Source organism: Typopeltis vanoorti, chromosome 2 (assembly GCF_054136105.1).
Source record: "Typopeltis vanoorti isolate ZY-2024b chromosome 2, IOZ_Tvanoo_1.0, whole genome shotgun sequence".
NCBI lineage: Eukaryota > Metazoa > Arthropoda > Arachnida > Uropygi > Thelyphonidae > Typopeltis > Typopeltis vanoorti.
In genome coordinates, this window is record NC_143550.1 from 44,384,363 (window position 1) to 44,400,346 (window position 15,984).

Consider the following 15,984-nt stretch of genomic DNA (forward strand, 5'->3'; position numbering starts at 1 on the left):
AACATTGAGAACAGTTATGGCAATTTATTTTAACATGGACAACAGTTATGGCAATTTATTTTAACATGGACAACATTTAGAGCAGTTTATTTTAACATGGAGGACAGTTATGGCAATTTGTTTTGGCATGGACAACAAATTGTAGTCTATGTAAATACGGATAACAATTTACTCCTCTGTAAAATACTAAGCTTTATCATTAATCTTTATCAACCCGTTTGAACACGTATAGTTTGGCTAATAATTCTTTTCTACTTTCAGGTTTACTAGTTCTAACAGGAATGGTGATTTACATCTCAACTTTCAAATCAGAGGTCGGAAACAAATTACGACCGAAATCGTCGTTTCAAGGACCTATGTTCCAATACCATTACGGCTTTTCTTTTATGCTAGCAGTGACCGGGCTAATGATGTGTGAACTGGCTGGTACTTTCACCATCTTTCTCTTCATAAACTGGCACAAGGCGGAGATGAAGAAGAAAGAAGAGCGACAGAAATACGCTGACTTTATCCCGCCTGGAGAGGACCACGTGCCTTGTCGACGTCACAGAGGGAGACGAAGCAGCAAAACACGCGAAATGTCTCGAGAGGGATCCCCTTGTCCGTCGACCAGTAGAGGACGACACAACGCCCATACCACAATCCCCATGTCGGAGTCCATGCGCGATCTGGCTTACTATAACTTTCCACCCTTCTCGAGGGACACCACATGCAATACCGTGTCCACCACTGCTGATATCAATAGGGAGTACTCTCGCGAATTTTCCTTTGAAATATTACGGCGCACAACGCCCGTATGAGAATAACTGCGTACTTAGAGAGGCAAATAGAAACAAACCATTGCGTACCTGAATCAGCAAACGTGGTTTTTTCATATCACACCAGATGTCTGAATTGATGGTCTCACCTTTATCAATAGGACGAAGGTTGCGAAGGTTCCTGCACAATTATTACGGCAAGAAGCCCGTCATGAGTTATGTACAAGAGGTGTATGTTCATCAAGAATGTTTGTCCTCAGACGTTTGTTAACTCGATTGTCAGTCTTCCTGATGCTGTTGACTCTAGCAAACCAATCGCTTTACGATGGCAGAGGTTTGAATCCATTGGATCTGTTAGGTGTCCAGGACAAAGCCCTCATAAAGACTGGACCATTTCTTTGTTTGTTTGTGTTTTTTTTTACTGGAATGCATGCCCCCATTACCATATTTTCTACGTGAACTTACCCTTATCTTTCCACTTTTTCAACACCCCATTCTCCTTCATCCCCCTTCACTTCCCCTGTGGCCTCCTTCCCTCCCTCACATACAGATATGAGCTATTTAAACGAGTCGCTCACACAAATCCCCCTGTGCCTTCCATCTTGGCGTTTATTCTGATTTCGCTCTTTAGTCACGCATGGATGGATGTAAGCGAAAACAGTTTTAGGAAAAGATTGTGATGTCATGTTTATGTAGTGAAAGATAGAAATAGAGTTGAGACTGGGGGAAATTTACCGATATGTAGAACTATTTAATTTCTCCTTCTAGATAATATTAATTTTTTCTTTCTTTTACAAATTCAGGTGAAGATTTATGCAGTGTATATATATATATATATATATTCGTTATACAAAATATATTTATATTATGAAATCGCCAGCAATTTTCTTTTATGTTTTTAAGGATAATGCTTTTATTAAATTGGAGATAAAGTGAAGATGCCATTTTATCGTAATGGTATTAAATTATTCTGATTTTGCAGTTATTTTACATTATTTTTTTATGTAAAAACATGAAGTCTGTTGCATCTGACTTCGGTTAATAATGGTTATCTAACTATGCTCTGTTAGATCAGTTAAATATTACACGTTTTGATAACAAATTGTCTTAAATACTTGTCCAAGTGGTCTAAAAGGATCACTTCTATAATAATATTCGAGCTTATGCACAGAGTAACAAAAGATCGATGGGTTATTTTGAAAACGAATATCCGATGAATAATTCATGATTAGGGCTAAATGTATGTAATTTCTACTTCCCGTTACACACAACGTTTTGTCTATTAATAACGTATATTCTTTGGCCGATTTTGTACCATTAAAAACTCGATTTCTCAAGAGAGAAAAACTCGTTAACTACCTCCATATATGACTGGCTAGCTTACCTTCAGTTGATAAAGCCCATTTTTCTCTAGTCATGGTAAGAATCGAACCCGGTTCGTTTTCAATCGAATTGGTTATGTCCCATCGTTCTTCTAACTGCATATGAATGCGGCCTAAAGTGCCCTTAAAAGGAAGTCCCGTCTCAATAGCGCAGATTTTTCGGATTATAATCCGAAAAATCTGCGCTATTGATATGGTGACATTAATGTTAGATAATTATCTAACATTAATGTCACCATGGTAATGACGTACAACAGATCTGCAACATTTCATCTATGAAATTCGTATAAAATAAATTAAAACCAAAACCAAAACCAAAAAAAATAATTGGTAAATGATGATATGTCCTCTTCCTAAGCGGAATTGTGTGCTTCTGTAAAAATAGACAAATAAGCGAAGAACACATGAAATTAATATAAACGATAAATTTTCTATATTTTAACTTTAGTTCAGTTTGTCGGCATTGGTCGAGCGCATAGTTTAGCAGAGTTTTAAGAAATAGGCTGTGGATGTGGATTTTTAAATGCCTTTAATTGGAAGGTGAATTTCATCACCCACAGCTGATTGGAGCTTGGAGTAGCTTTGAATTTAGAAACGTGATTCCGGAATATATGTAACCCTTAGCCCACCAACTGCACTAATATACTGTTGGTTTTCGAATCTTAGCGAACAGAATTCTTACTTAAAAAAAATTAAGCTATAAAATAAAAACTTGCGGATAAATGAAGTCCTATTACCGTCTTTCGATTTTCTAAAATAACCACTTTTTCTATAAGTCCTCCTGTTTGGAAATATTGAAGTCGAATATCTTTCTTACCAATGCAACTGAAGTTTTTAGTTGCGACTTGTGCTTCAGTAGAATATATTAAGGGATTGAAACCGTGTTTGATTATAATATAGAGATATGCCCTTCATTCGCAATCTCGATTTATATCAGAAAGTATTAAGCATAAAATAAAAATCAGTCCTTGACTTCAGAGAGGAGAAGGCAAGCAAATATGGAGGAGTCCAAATGGGAGAGAGAGAGAGAGAGGAGGGGTATAATCTTCGCGTTTGAGAGCATAATTTACTCCATTAGTTTTCTTAAAGTTTTATAAGAAGCAGTACAAACAGCTGTGCCTTTACTTATAAAATAGTTGTACGCCATTGAAATAGATAACGAGGAGTTTAATATTATATCTTCCTAATAAACCCAAATGGAAAAAAAAAAAGAAGAAATATTCAGAGATGCAAATTACGTATTTCTATTTTATAAAGTATACAGACATGATTTTTTTCTCACTCACGGGCCATTTTCCGTCTAGTTCAGATATCTTTTCAGGACCACCAGTATGTGTTCAGTGAAAATAGCCAATGTTTAGAATATTGTACCACTTTTATGCTTTTGTAGGTTGAAAAGTAGGAGATGAGATCACCACATCATGGCAACGTTCAATTTAGTATATTCTATTTAAAAAACAAGTCGCACTAGTTGCTTTTATAAAGATTTCTCGCAGTATTTTCAATAATTGTGTGCGTTCTTCTAGTCCAAGTTGCCTATTTTTTATATAAATTATATTACGTTAATTGTTAAACACGTGAAAACCCTGATAATAACGGATTAAGATTATCATATTACATCAACAAAAATCGATATTATAAAATTTTTGTTGTTAAATTACTATTTTAACTAATTAAACAAGCTCTTTTACTGGTGATAATTTTAGATTATCATTCGATTCTTACTTTTTTATTCTGTTTTTGCCCTTTTGAACTTTTCAATATCTTATTTAATAATACTTAGAAATGCTTCTTCATTGTTGTTCTTATTGCTTTCTGGTTATATGTAGTTTTGTTTACCACATGAAACGGTAGATGTCGCCACTCTGATTCTGAATGACGCAATAATGCATCGATTTTATAAAGCTTGTAGTAGATGATATAAATTTAGATACGATTCATATGAGATCATTTCTCTTTTAAATGTTTCGAATGTAATCTATCGGTTGATTATTTCGTGCGGTTGCGCTATTAAACTCGAAGCTGTACTTCAGAAATTCGACTCGTTAATCTTGAACTGAGAATTTCTCCTTACCTAGGAGATGAAAATGATCTAATACCCTTAACAGTTACGAAATTCTTGTAGCAACAGTCATACAAAAGGTATTAATGAAATCCCTATTTAACTGATGGAAAGTCATGTCAGTGCTATCCTTTATGACATAAAGAATATGCGACTGAAACCATAAAATAAATTATAGAATTATTGCTCTCAAGTCACGCAAGTTGAGTCAAAAGCAGGTATAAATCTCCCAACCGTAATCAGAGAATAGAGTATACTGTTTATTAAAACAAAATTAGCAGTTAATACTAACTAAACAACTCTCATTTGCTTAGTTAGTATTATGAATCAGCATGGAATGCAGTCTTAAGAGGTCTTAAGAGAATCAGCATGGAATGTAGATCAGCATCTAACAATATTTTAATTATTAGTTAATATTTAAATTGGATTTCATTTAGTTGGCAGAAGTTAGCGTTTTATTTATTAATTAATATTTTGTGTTGTTTTTATTTAATTAGCGAAAGTTTACATTTACCATGGTAATAATATCAAATTTATTTTTTATTTAAAAGAAAAAATATTCCCTTTACTCCTTAATTCTTTTTTTTTTAATAGATGAAATGATAATGATCTGATATTTTTGATAACACAAACCGCAATTAACATTTCTCATGAAATATGACAGAAAAATAAACTTAATTCCTGTTAGTTTTATGATTTGACACCTACAGAACGAGATATACATATAAGCATGCGCAGAACCTCGTTTTGCTCAACAATGGTGTCAGACAACAATCAACAATTTTGCTTGAAAATATTTGCGTGTAAAATACCAGCATTCTTTTATGTAAATTGTACTTTAAACGTTTACTTAATTGATCCAACAGAACAATCGACCTCATGTGCAGCTTCTGATTCAATAATTTGGAAAATTTGTAACTTATTACAGCTTATATCCTAAATTTTAGTATTAATGCGAATATTAGTGCTACATGATAATGGCATTTTTCTCCATAAAATTATATCATTTTTGTGATAATGAATCTTTAAAAATATATAAAAATGAACATTCTTAAAAAAATGAAGTTATTTATTATTAACATTTTTATAAATGTCGGTCAGTTATAAGAAACCATGATCATTAATTGATTCTAATTAAAGAACACTTATATTTTACTGAGGACAATTATTAGAAATAAAGTGTTTTAGAGTGGAATATACGGCATTTTTTAGTTAAATTTCTTATCGCCAGTTTTTTTATTATTATATTATGTCATTTTATTATTATTTTTTTTAAATTTTTATTTTTATTGAGAGTGTAAAGCTAATTAATGAACCAAGATAAGGAAATTCTGTCGCAAAATTTGTGATTTATTGATATTTCATAATTTTCATCATCTTTGATAGACTTGCGATCTTTACAATAAAATAAACGAATGGAAGTCAATAGTTTCGGGGGGGGGAGGAATCCTTTTTTGTATGCCAGAAATTTGAGATAAAAATTAACGCTTTTGCAAATAATTAAAAAAAAAAGTTTCATTTTTGAATACAGGCAAATATTCTTCACCTGATATGTAAAAGAAGCATCATGATATGTTCGAGAAGTTGCCAACTATCAGTATATTCTAATTAAACATTTTATTATTGACCCTCGCAGATAGCATAAAGAAGATTTTTCTATCAGGAGATGCTCACAATAAATGGAATAATATGTACCTGTTTTCACAATAAACTAAAATTACCGGTATAATAAAAAGGCAAGTAACTTCATCTTCAATTGAAACCTATAATACCAAATTCGATACAAATTATTATAGGAAGTTACTATCTAATTAGAGATGTTTTAAAATTCCTTAATGTTGGGCACTAATGTCAAAATGGCATTTTAAATTAATACTTAACTCATTTATTCTAAGATTAAATTAATTAAACATTAATTAACAAAGTATGCGAATTTTGAGACAGTTTACTTATTTTATCTACACAAGCAAGTACACAATAAACGTGGACCGTTATTTAATACAAAAAAAAAGGGAGAAATGTACATAGAAAGAATCTACGATTTACAAAATTGGAAATATTCTCCAATAGATGGCGCCGTTATCGCACTGCGCACTCACCAGAAGTTAATGTTACTAGAACTGTGGTGAGATACAATATAATCTGTAGACGTCATATTTGCAACTGATGTGCCTTGTGGCTCCATCTAACGATTGAAATTTATTCTAGGTATTCGGTCAAGCAAATCATTATATGAAAAAAAAAAATTAATTTTTTACTGGTAATTGGCAACTTCTGATTTGTTTTAATAATTTCATTTTATCTTTCAGTAGTGCAACTTATTTATCTAAATACTGTAGTCATTTATATTATATGAATGATGTGAAAATTATAGCCTTAGAAGGTCAAATAGGTAACAACACTTAGATGTGCTCTACAGCATGTTTCTGTGGTAGTTCTATTACAAAACAATGATTGATGTTAGCTCATGATACAATCAAAACATCAACGTTATGGTGAATGATTGCCAATTATTCAATCATAGAACTGAACCTTTAAAAAAATTTCTTAGTGAGTTAACTCAGTATACAGGCCTGCCTTAAATCTATAACAAATATAGGCCACGTGTTCTCTTTAAGAAATCTTTGATTTACTATTTACTAAACTTTCTTACAACTGTTCCTAAAAAAAAAAGAATAAAACACAAAAACAAAAATGGATTTAGAAGAATGTTTGGAATTATGAAGGATAGACAGAGAGAGAGAGCTGTTTAAGATTAAAGCGCTCTGCCTTTTCCCTGTTTTTATAAGTATACTCAGTGAAAGCAGCTCACCTCTTCATCGCACCTGTACAAGAAAAAAAAATCCTATTTTTTCTTTTTATTTTCCCCCCCTTTTTTGGTAACTTTATATTGCTACTGTTTTTCATACATGCTGTGAACAAGGGAAAATTACAAAATAGCAGTTTAGAATAATGAATCGGAAGGTTTAAAACTACCTTACCAACTGTAGCTTGCTTCCTTTTTATATCTAAAAACTATTATTAATAAATGAAAAACAATTTGAAAAAAAAAAAAAATCTAGTAGAATTAGCTACAGAGAATAAAAAAAAAGAGAGGAGTTGGCTGTTGATCTGCCTTGTGCTACTGGCGCCATCTCGTGGACACTCGCGTAAATAAGCTTCCTAGCACCGAACAAAAACATCATATGGTAGACTGAACAAGAAAACTACACTTTGTACAGAGTGGATGGTATTGATAGTTGTTTTTATATTAAGCCTTATTGTGAATACAAAGAAAATAAAATGATCATTACAGTTGATGTGTACAGTGATTTATTTAACAATATTTACATATGCTTATACATTATTTCTAAACTCACTAGAAATCAGCCAAGTCCATTTTTTTAGCCAAAAATATATTAACGTACATTAAAAAGAACAAGAATTTTTAAAATGTGTTAGTAGAATCGGTTTACTTAACAAGATATTATTTCTAGAAAAAAATATATATATAAAAAAATCAGCTAACGCCTCTGTATATATATTTACACAGATATTTTTATCCACATTAAGTTTGTGAAATTTACTGCTTCAGTTTCATATTTCAGTGAGCAACATCCCAAAAGGAATTATGGAATAATATGATCTAGCAATACAATAAAAATGATAGAAAAATGCACCCATAATTTTAGTTATCATTATAATCATTTCGTGATTTAAGAATCTTCTTCAAGAGATGGCGCTGTTATCATTTTAGTGCTCTGGCATGAATTTCATGTCGATTCACTATAATTACAGCTTTTTTCTGCTTTCTTTTTCTTACTTTTTTCCTAGAGGTAAGTTGTAATTTTCGTTCACATTAAAGATTTAACATGTACATGATTTATTCTCTGAAGTCTAATTTTTAAATAAAATTTTTCTTTCCCACAGTATAGATTAATTAAGGTAATTTACGTATAATTTTCATAGCAAACATTTACATCAAGTAATACAATCCAAGCCCTATAATGCCTACCTCACCTACCGAAATAATCGGCATCATCAACTATCTCAAGGTCAAAAAAGCCCCAGGTCCTGACGGCATCACTAACAAAGTCATCAAGGCACTACCACGCAAAGCCATAGTACATCTGGCAAACATCATAAACTCCATCCTAAAATAGCAGCACTTCCCCCAGTCATGGAAAATAGCTGACATCATCCCAATTCAAAAACAGGCAAAGACCCACACCTACCTGAAAATTACCGTCCCATCAGCCTGCTGTCGAACTTAGGGAAAATAGCAGAGAAAATCATCCTCATCAGACTCCAAGATCATGTCAACCAACTAAATATCATTCCACAAGAGCAATTTGGCTTCCGTCAAAATCACAGCCACCCAACAGATCCATAGACTGGTAGAATACATCACCACAGGATTTAATTGGAATCAGCACACCAGAGCCATCTTCCTAGACATCTCAAAGGCCTTCGATAAGATCTGGCACTAAGGCCTCCTCTACAAACTTATCATCGCTAACCTTCCACTAAACATGATACACCTGATCAAATCATACCTCGCAAACAGGAGGATGCAAGTCAAAATCAATGAAACAGACTCAACCCAACGCAAAATCCTCGCTGGAGTTCCTCAAGGATCACTTCTAGTCAAGATCCTGTTCAACATTTATATGGCAGACATCTCTCAAAATCCTCTCACATCCACCACCGCCCTTTATGCAGATGACACGGTTATACTAGCCAGATCCCGCCAACGACATCTCGTAACCAAAAAAACTACAAGACACCATCCTGAATCTAGAAAAATGGTTTACAGACTGGCGACTACAATTAAACCCCCAGAAAAGCACAACGTACTCTTCACAAGAAGACGAGCATGCCCCAAAGGAGACATCACCCTGTTCAACTCTAAAAGTTCCTGAAAAACTTAAGCAAAATACCTCGGAATAATTCTCGATAAGCGATTATGCTTCAACAGCCACATCAAGAGCACATGCACCAAAGCTTCAAAACTTATCGCCCAGCTATACCCCTTGATCAACAGACACAGCAAACTAAGCTCAAGAAACAAAATTCTATTGTACAAGACAGTGATCCGTCCCACAGTTATATACGCCTCCCCAGCCTGGAGCCATACCTCCAAGACAAACATCCTCAAGCTACAAAGACTACAGAACAAGTGCCTGCGAATGATACTGGACGCCCCGTGGTCAATCAGGAACGCCCAGATCCACTGGGACATAAATATCCCCTACATCTCTCTCCACTACTGCGCTCCTTAGCAGAAAAATTCTTGACATCTACGCAACCAAACCAACTAATACAGCAAGCCGGAAACTATGACGGTAATGACCACTGGAAACATAAAAGACCGAAAGCCATCCTAACACTCAACGAGGAATAACCACTTCTGCCCACTCAGGGCGAGCTAAAATAGCTCACAAATCTCTCCCATCACTGCTCCCGAAACAGACAACAGGGAATATAAAAAGCGTCAAGCTTTACCCTCTGCGCCATATATGTGCTGCTGCGTGCTACATAAAGTAATGAATCGACCGCGAGATGCGGTGATTAATAATATCCTTGGAGGGTAATGGATGCCAATGCCTCAGCCAATGAAATTCGAACTGAGGCTCGGCTATTGCTGTTACCCTCCTGCCATGATCACAGCTTTAATAGCCCTATCATTTTTCTGCTGACCACCTGATAGTCAGTAGAGTCATCTGAGTCCATTAGGGGCTCTCCGATAGCTGGAAACATAATCTCCCTGGTGTTATCTATAAGGACTACAAGGACTACATAAAGTAATGAGTTTTGGATCTATAAGGTTACATTACAGTTTTGGGATAAAATAGTGTCGTGCTCGGTAGATTTTTCGAGTCGGAGCGTTTCGATTGATCTTCAACACAGCGTTCTTTCAGTTACATTTTCTTCAAGGTAAGATTTTATCTCACTGAAATTTTCTCAGGCCCTCTCCTGTTCCCTGCCCAGCAGTTGTCTTCCGCGTTTAAAAAGAAGATTTCTACTGTCGGTCTACACTCGGTGGTAGGAAGGGACAAGGCAGGTCCTGTTCCACGCGAAACGCCCTTCAAACTACAGATTAGGCTTAATCATGAATACCTCATATGATGATCTAAACTTTAAGGAACTCCTTGCAGTTTTCAAGCATGTTGGATACCTCCTTAACTGCAAATGGCCCGGTTGGGTAGAGATACACCAGACTACTGAAGTCGAATCAGAGGACTACCAACCCCTGATCCACTTTCCAGCATTTCTCAAGATAACACCAGGGAGATTATGTTTCCAGCTATCGGACAGCCTCTAATGGACTCAGATGACTCTACAGAATATCAGGTGGTCAGTAGAAAAAAGCGTAAGAAGGAGTCTCCAGCTACAGAACCTGAAACACCAGCGGAAGCATAGGCTCAGCCCAAAGAAAAAATTCCACCAGTGATTCTAAGATCTAAAGACAAATGGTCGCCAGTAGCGGAGGTGATGAAGAACACCAAAATCAAGTTCACCTCTGCTAAAAATTCAGATGAAGGTGTCCGCATTCAACCAGAAGGAGCATGTTGTAAACATACAGTTTACAACATGTATGTTTACAACATACATGTTGTAAACCACGCACTACTCCAGCTAAATGCGCAAATTTCGGTGAGTCGCACCCAGCGAACTACAAAGGTTGCTCATCCCATCCATCTAATTTGTCTAAATCTAGAGAAACAGGAGTCTCATTAACTAAGAAGCATACTACATCTCCTACACCAGAAAACCCTTTCCGAGCTTCTACAAGTAACAGATCGTACGCCTCAGTGGTTTCCTCACACACCAAATCGGCAGAAACTATACCAAGCAGTCAAAACTCCGCCGCTGCGACGGTTGCCGCCATTTTAGGAGAAATGCTAACAGGTTTTAGCAAATCAAATCCAAACCAGGCGGACACAAACAGATTTCTTAAAAATACCCAAGTCATATTCTCAATCATTAATGGATAATCCGATCATCATAATAAATTCCATACAGGTCGCATTCTGGAATGCTAATGGACTGAACAATAATCTCCTAGAATTGGAACAATTTGCTGCGCGTTATAAAGTTGACATCCTTTTAATCAACGAGACTCACCTCCGGCCATGTGATAATCCCAAACTAAGATGCTACACACTACTCAGGAATGATAGGCTCAACGCCAGAGGGGGTGGCACAGCCATCTTCATCCAAAAAAACATAAGATACAATGAGATCAAGAAACTAACGACCACAAACCTGGAAGATACTGGAATTGAGATACACACCAACATTACAGGTAGACTAAAACGACATTCTGTTTACAATTCTCCAAGCAAACCACTACTAGCCGGGGATCTCTCCGAGCTCTTCGATACAAATGAAGCAACAATAATGGCAGGAGACCTAAACGCTAAACATCCAGCGTGGAATAGCAGAAACACCAACAACAATGGGAGGAGCCTACACAAGTTTTGTGGGAAACAAGTTTGCTATGACAAGAAACATCACCATAGCTAGTCCTGCCGAACAACGCACTGCGGATCGCTGGGCCAACCTGATGTGCTGGATATAGCCATCTTCAGGAACACCTCGTACCAATTCCAGTTACAGGTTGTTAATGATCTCAGCTCCGACCATAACCCAGTTCTACTAAGCCTAGGTGGGGAAACAGAAACTATCCCCAACCAGTCCTACACAAATTTTAAAAAGCTCAACGCAATTCTCTGCAACATCACAGGCCCTGTCCCAACCATCTCCTCACCCAAAGAAGCAGACATAGCGATCAATAAACTGGAAAGCACAATCCAAACTGGCCTTGCAACAGCCTCCATCGTTTCCGCTCCAGCTCAAGCTAACCTGCTCCCAGAAGAGATGCTAAAGTTTATCCGAAACAAAAACAGGATCAGACGTCGCTACCATGCAACTCTATCGTCCCAGGATAAAACAGAGTTAAACAGGGTGACAAACCTAGTCCGATATGCGATCAAAGACCATGAGAACCAGCTGTGGGAGAGGAAACTACGATCACTAAACGCCGAAGACAAATCATTATGGAAAATGACTAAAGCCCTTCTCAGCGACCGCCCCAACATACACCCGATTCATGGAGAAAGAGGCATAGTCTACCGAGACGATGAGAAAGCAGAAGCCTTTGCAGATGCCCTGGAGCTGTAATTTCAACCAAACTACACTCGTGCGGACTTGCGCTTCATCGAAAAAATCCATAGGCAAGTACGCTGTGCACTTCATCATCCCACCAGCCGTGACAACGCAAGCTATACTAGGCCAAAGGAAATATACCACATCAAGAACCTCAACAACAGAAAAACGCCAGGTCCTGACCAGATTTCCAACAAAATTATAAAAGCACTCCCTCACAAAACAATAATGCATCTAGTGGCTATAATCAACGCGATGCTAAGAGTCAACTACTTCCCCACTCGCTTTAAGCAGGCAGATATAATCCTCATCCACAAGCCGGGGAAAGCACCTCAGTTCCCCCAGAATTACAGACCTATCAGCCTCTTGTCAGGCCTGGGGAAAATCGCAGAAAACGTAATACTAAAACGCCTACGAAACGAAACGGACAATCTAGACCTTATCCCAAAAGAACAATTTGGTTTTTGCACAGGTCGCTGCACAACTCAACAGGTTCACAGACTTATAGAACACATAACTACCGGATTCAATTGGAAACAACATATAGGGGAAATCTTCCTGGACGTGGTGAAAGCCTTCAATAAAGTGTGGTACAAAGGCCTTATCCACAAACTAATAACAGCAAAATACTCACTAAACCTCATCCAAAAATCATAGACTCTTATCTGAAAGACCAAATATTTCAAGTGGAACTGCGTGGCCTCAGATTCTCTGCAAGAAGTATCATAGCAGGTGTCCCACAAGGCTCCCTTCTATCGCCACTACTCTTCAATATTTACATCTCAGACGTCCCAAACACTCCATCAACCATTATGGCGTTTTATGCAATGACATGGTGATACTAGCCAGATAACTCAGGCCACACCTAATCAAACAACGACTACAAAATGCAGCAAGAAATCTTGAAAAATGGTTTCAAAAATGGAGAATAGACGTCAATGCAGATAAGAGCACGGCCATACTCTTTACAAGGAAGAAAGCAACCCACCACGGAGCAGTCACAATGTTCAATACTGATATCCCATGGCAAAAAGAAGTAAAATACCTGGGAATCAAACTGGATAACCGACTCAACTTCAACTCCCACATCTCTCATGCCTGCAGGAAAGCTAACTCAACAATAGCTCAACTCTACCCTCTACTCAACCGAAGAAGCAAAGTCAGTCCAGAAAATAAACTAAGAATATACAAAGCAATCGTCAGATCTACACTAACATACGGATCACCAGCGTGGAGCCACACCTTCCCTAGCAACATTAAAAGATTACAAATAATCCGAAATAAACGCCTCCGAATGATATTCGATGCCCCATGGTTTGTAAGGAACACTCTCTCCTCCACCAAGATGGAAACCTGCCAGACATACCTGCGTTTCTCTTCCAGATAGCAGCCAAGTACTTTGCTCAGGCATCACTCCATCCCAACCAACTCATTCGTGAATCATTAGATTACGATGAAAAAGACCGATGGAAACACAAACGCCCAAAGGCGGCTCTGATCACAGATTGAAATAATTCTACACAGACCTAATTAGGGCGAGCCACGTGCTCAAAAATTTCTTTCATTAAATAATTAAAACGTGTCATCCAAGGGATCGATGTCCATCTTGCCATAGAAGTTAACAGTTAACAGCAGTGCTTTTTTCTCCAAAAAAAAAAAAAAAGGTGCCGGTACTCACCATGAAGATGTTATTACAGCAACTTCCACACTTTGAACATATCCTCCGATATACCCTCGTCGTCTCTCTTTGTTGGCACGATTTGTGCGCTGCACTCTCTTATGATCGTAAATCTTTTTTCTTAATGACATTAACCGTTGTTTGCGAGATTCTCCAAAACTACTGATTTTACCATTTGCCCACTCCGCTGAAATTTTCGTTCCCATGTGTTTATCGACGGCAAGACTTCCGACATCACGATACACTTTACAGCCCAACATTTTATTCTTGACATACAGCCACTCGTTTCTCTCGCAGAAGTCATTTTTCTGCAAAAGTATCGAACATTCTGGCCAATCATTATCAGAATTTGCTTCCTTTTGACCACGTGGATCTTCGTCTTGGTTTCGTGATCCTCTTCACCAAGTGTATTTCCGGTGCTAGTTTTTGTTTTACAGGACCACAAGTAGATTCAACAATTTCTGATTCTTCAGCCTTCTTTTTTTACCTCATTGGCATAAAGTAACTACTTATTGTGCTCAAGTTAAACCAGTGCAATCATTTGAACAATGATTGCACTGGTTTAACTTAGATTAATTCAAAACTCACGTGAACACCGGCTGTAGTTGAGTGAATATAGACTGATAAACTGATATTGGAAGTGAACACAACTTCCTGTTTCCGGTTGCGGGCGAACCAATGAAACAGGAAAGCAGGGTACCAACTTCTGAGAAATCAAAACTGAAAATTCAATTTGTGAGCACAGTACCATCTACCGGAATATTTATAATACATTTTGATGTCAATAAATCTCAAATTTTTAAAAACTCAAGAAAAAAGGTGCCGGCACTGCATGCCTTTTGCGTACCGCCAGAAAAAAAGCTCTGGTTAATAGTAACATGAAGTAATTCGATCACAACGTTTCAAACAGGTATCCTTAGTGTCTGTTATAATCGAACATTCCTCTTTCAATGATTCTTATAGTCATTGTTAATTTATGGTTTACTGAAGTCTATTTATAATTAAGAATTTCTTATGTAGTACAAAATGAAAACGATTTCTTTTGCAGTAGTTATAGCATGAAATAAAAACCATTATTGAGTATTATATTTCATAATATCAATTATAATTTTAGGTGAATAAATACTTAAATTTTGGTTAAGCCTTTTCATTCCAAACACTGAACCCCCCCCATCCCTTCGTTTACTCAACTACAAGAAGAGTGAATTGTGGGTTGTGCGAATATGGCACACAATAATAATACAGTCTACAATGTATTTTATTGATGTAGAGTCAACTGTGGGCCGCGGCCCCCTTGGGGGCCGTAGGTTTTGTTGAGGGGAGCCGTGAAATAATGAAAACAAATTTAAAATGTTTTAAGACTAAGTAGATTTTTTTTATTTCAAAAGAAACGTATTTAACTTTTATTATTTATTTCATTTTTTGTTATTTTTTATATTTTAATGGAAAAATTCACACAATGATGTTGGTTCACAAACTTTGCTTCCTGCGTATTTCGGCGCTTAATGAATATTAGTAAATATTGTTTATTCATATGTTTCATTTCAAAGCAGTGGTTAATCGTATTTACTTCGAATGCTCTCCAGGGAAGCTCCAAATCTTCCTGTCCCTTTCATCACGCGTTCGTAACCAGGGACTGTTGATATTGACTTTATATACATATCAAAACTCGTTTTATATTATCACTGTCATCGAAACTTTTATTGGTAACAGAAAACTAGTTTTCTGTTACCAATAAAAGTTTCGCACATACTTCACACATGAAAAAAAGCTTAAACAAGTTCATGTGGGGAAATAGTAACTCGTTTGCATTGGTAAACACTCCCTCCTTAACAGTCACTATACTGCACAGGCAGTTAAAACAAGTACTTTTATTATGCCGCTGAATAAGGTATGAGGAGTCTGTGTAATATATTTCTCAACAAATAGTGCAATTAGAGACAACTGGGTTAA

At 36.6% G+C, this 15,984-nt stretch overlaps 1 protein-coding gene across 1 annotated transcript in view; it reads left to right on the forward strand.

Annotated features, from left to right (window-relative positions):
• LOC150108974 (voltage-dependent calcium channel gamma-5 subunit-like) overlaps nt 1-4,531 on the forward strand; it is a 228,489-nt gene extending 223,958 nt beyond the window's left edge. The window contains exon 4 of the mRNA XM_090404685.1: nt 262-4,531. Coding sequence (XP_090260811.1) covers nt 262-800 — 539 coding nt within the window. The 3' untranslated portion in view covers nt 801-4,531. The remainder of the gene's footprint in view (nt 1-261) is intronic.
• The last annotated feature ends 11,453 nt before the right edge of the window (nt 4,532-15,984 follow it).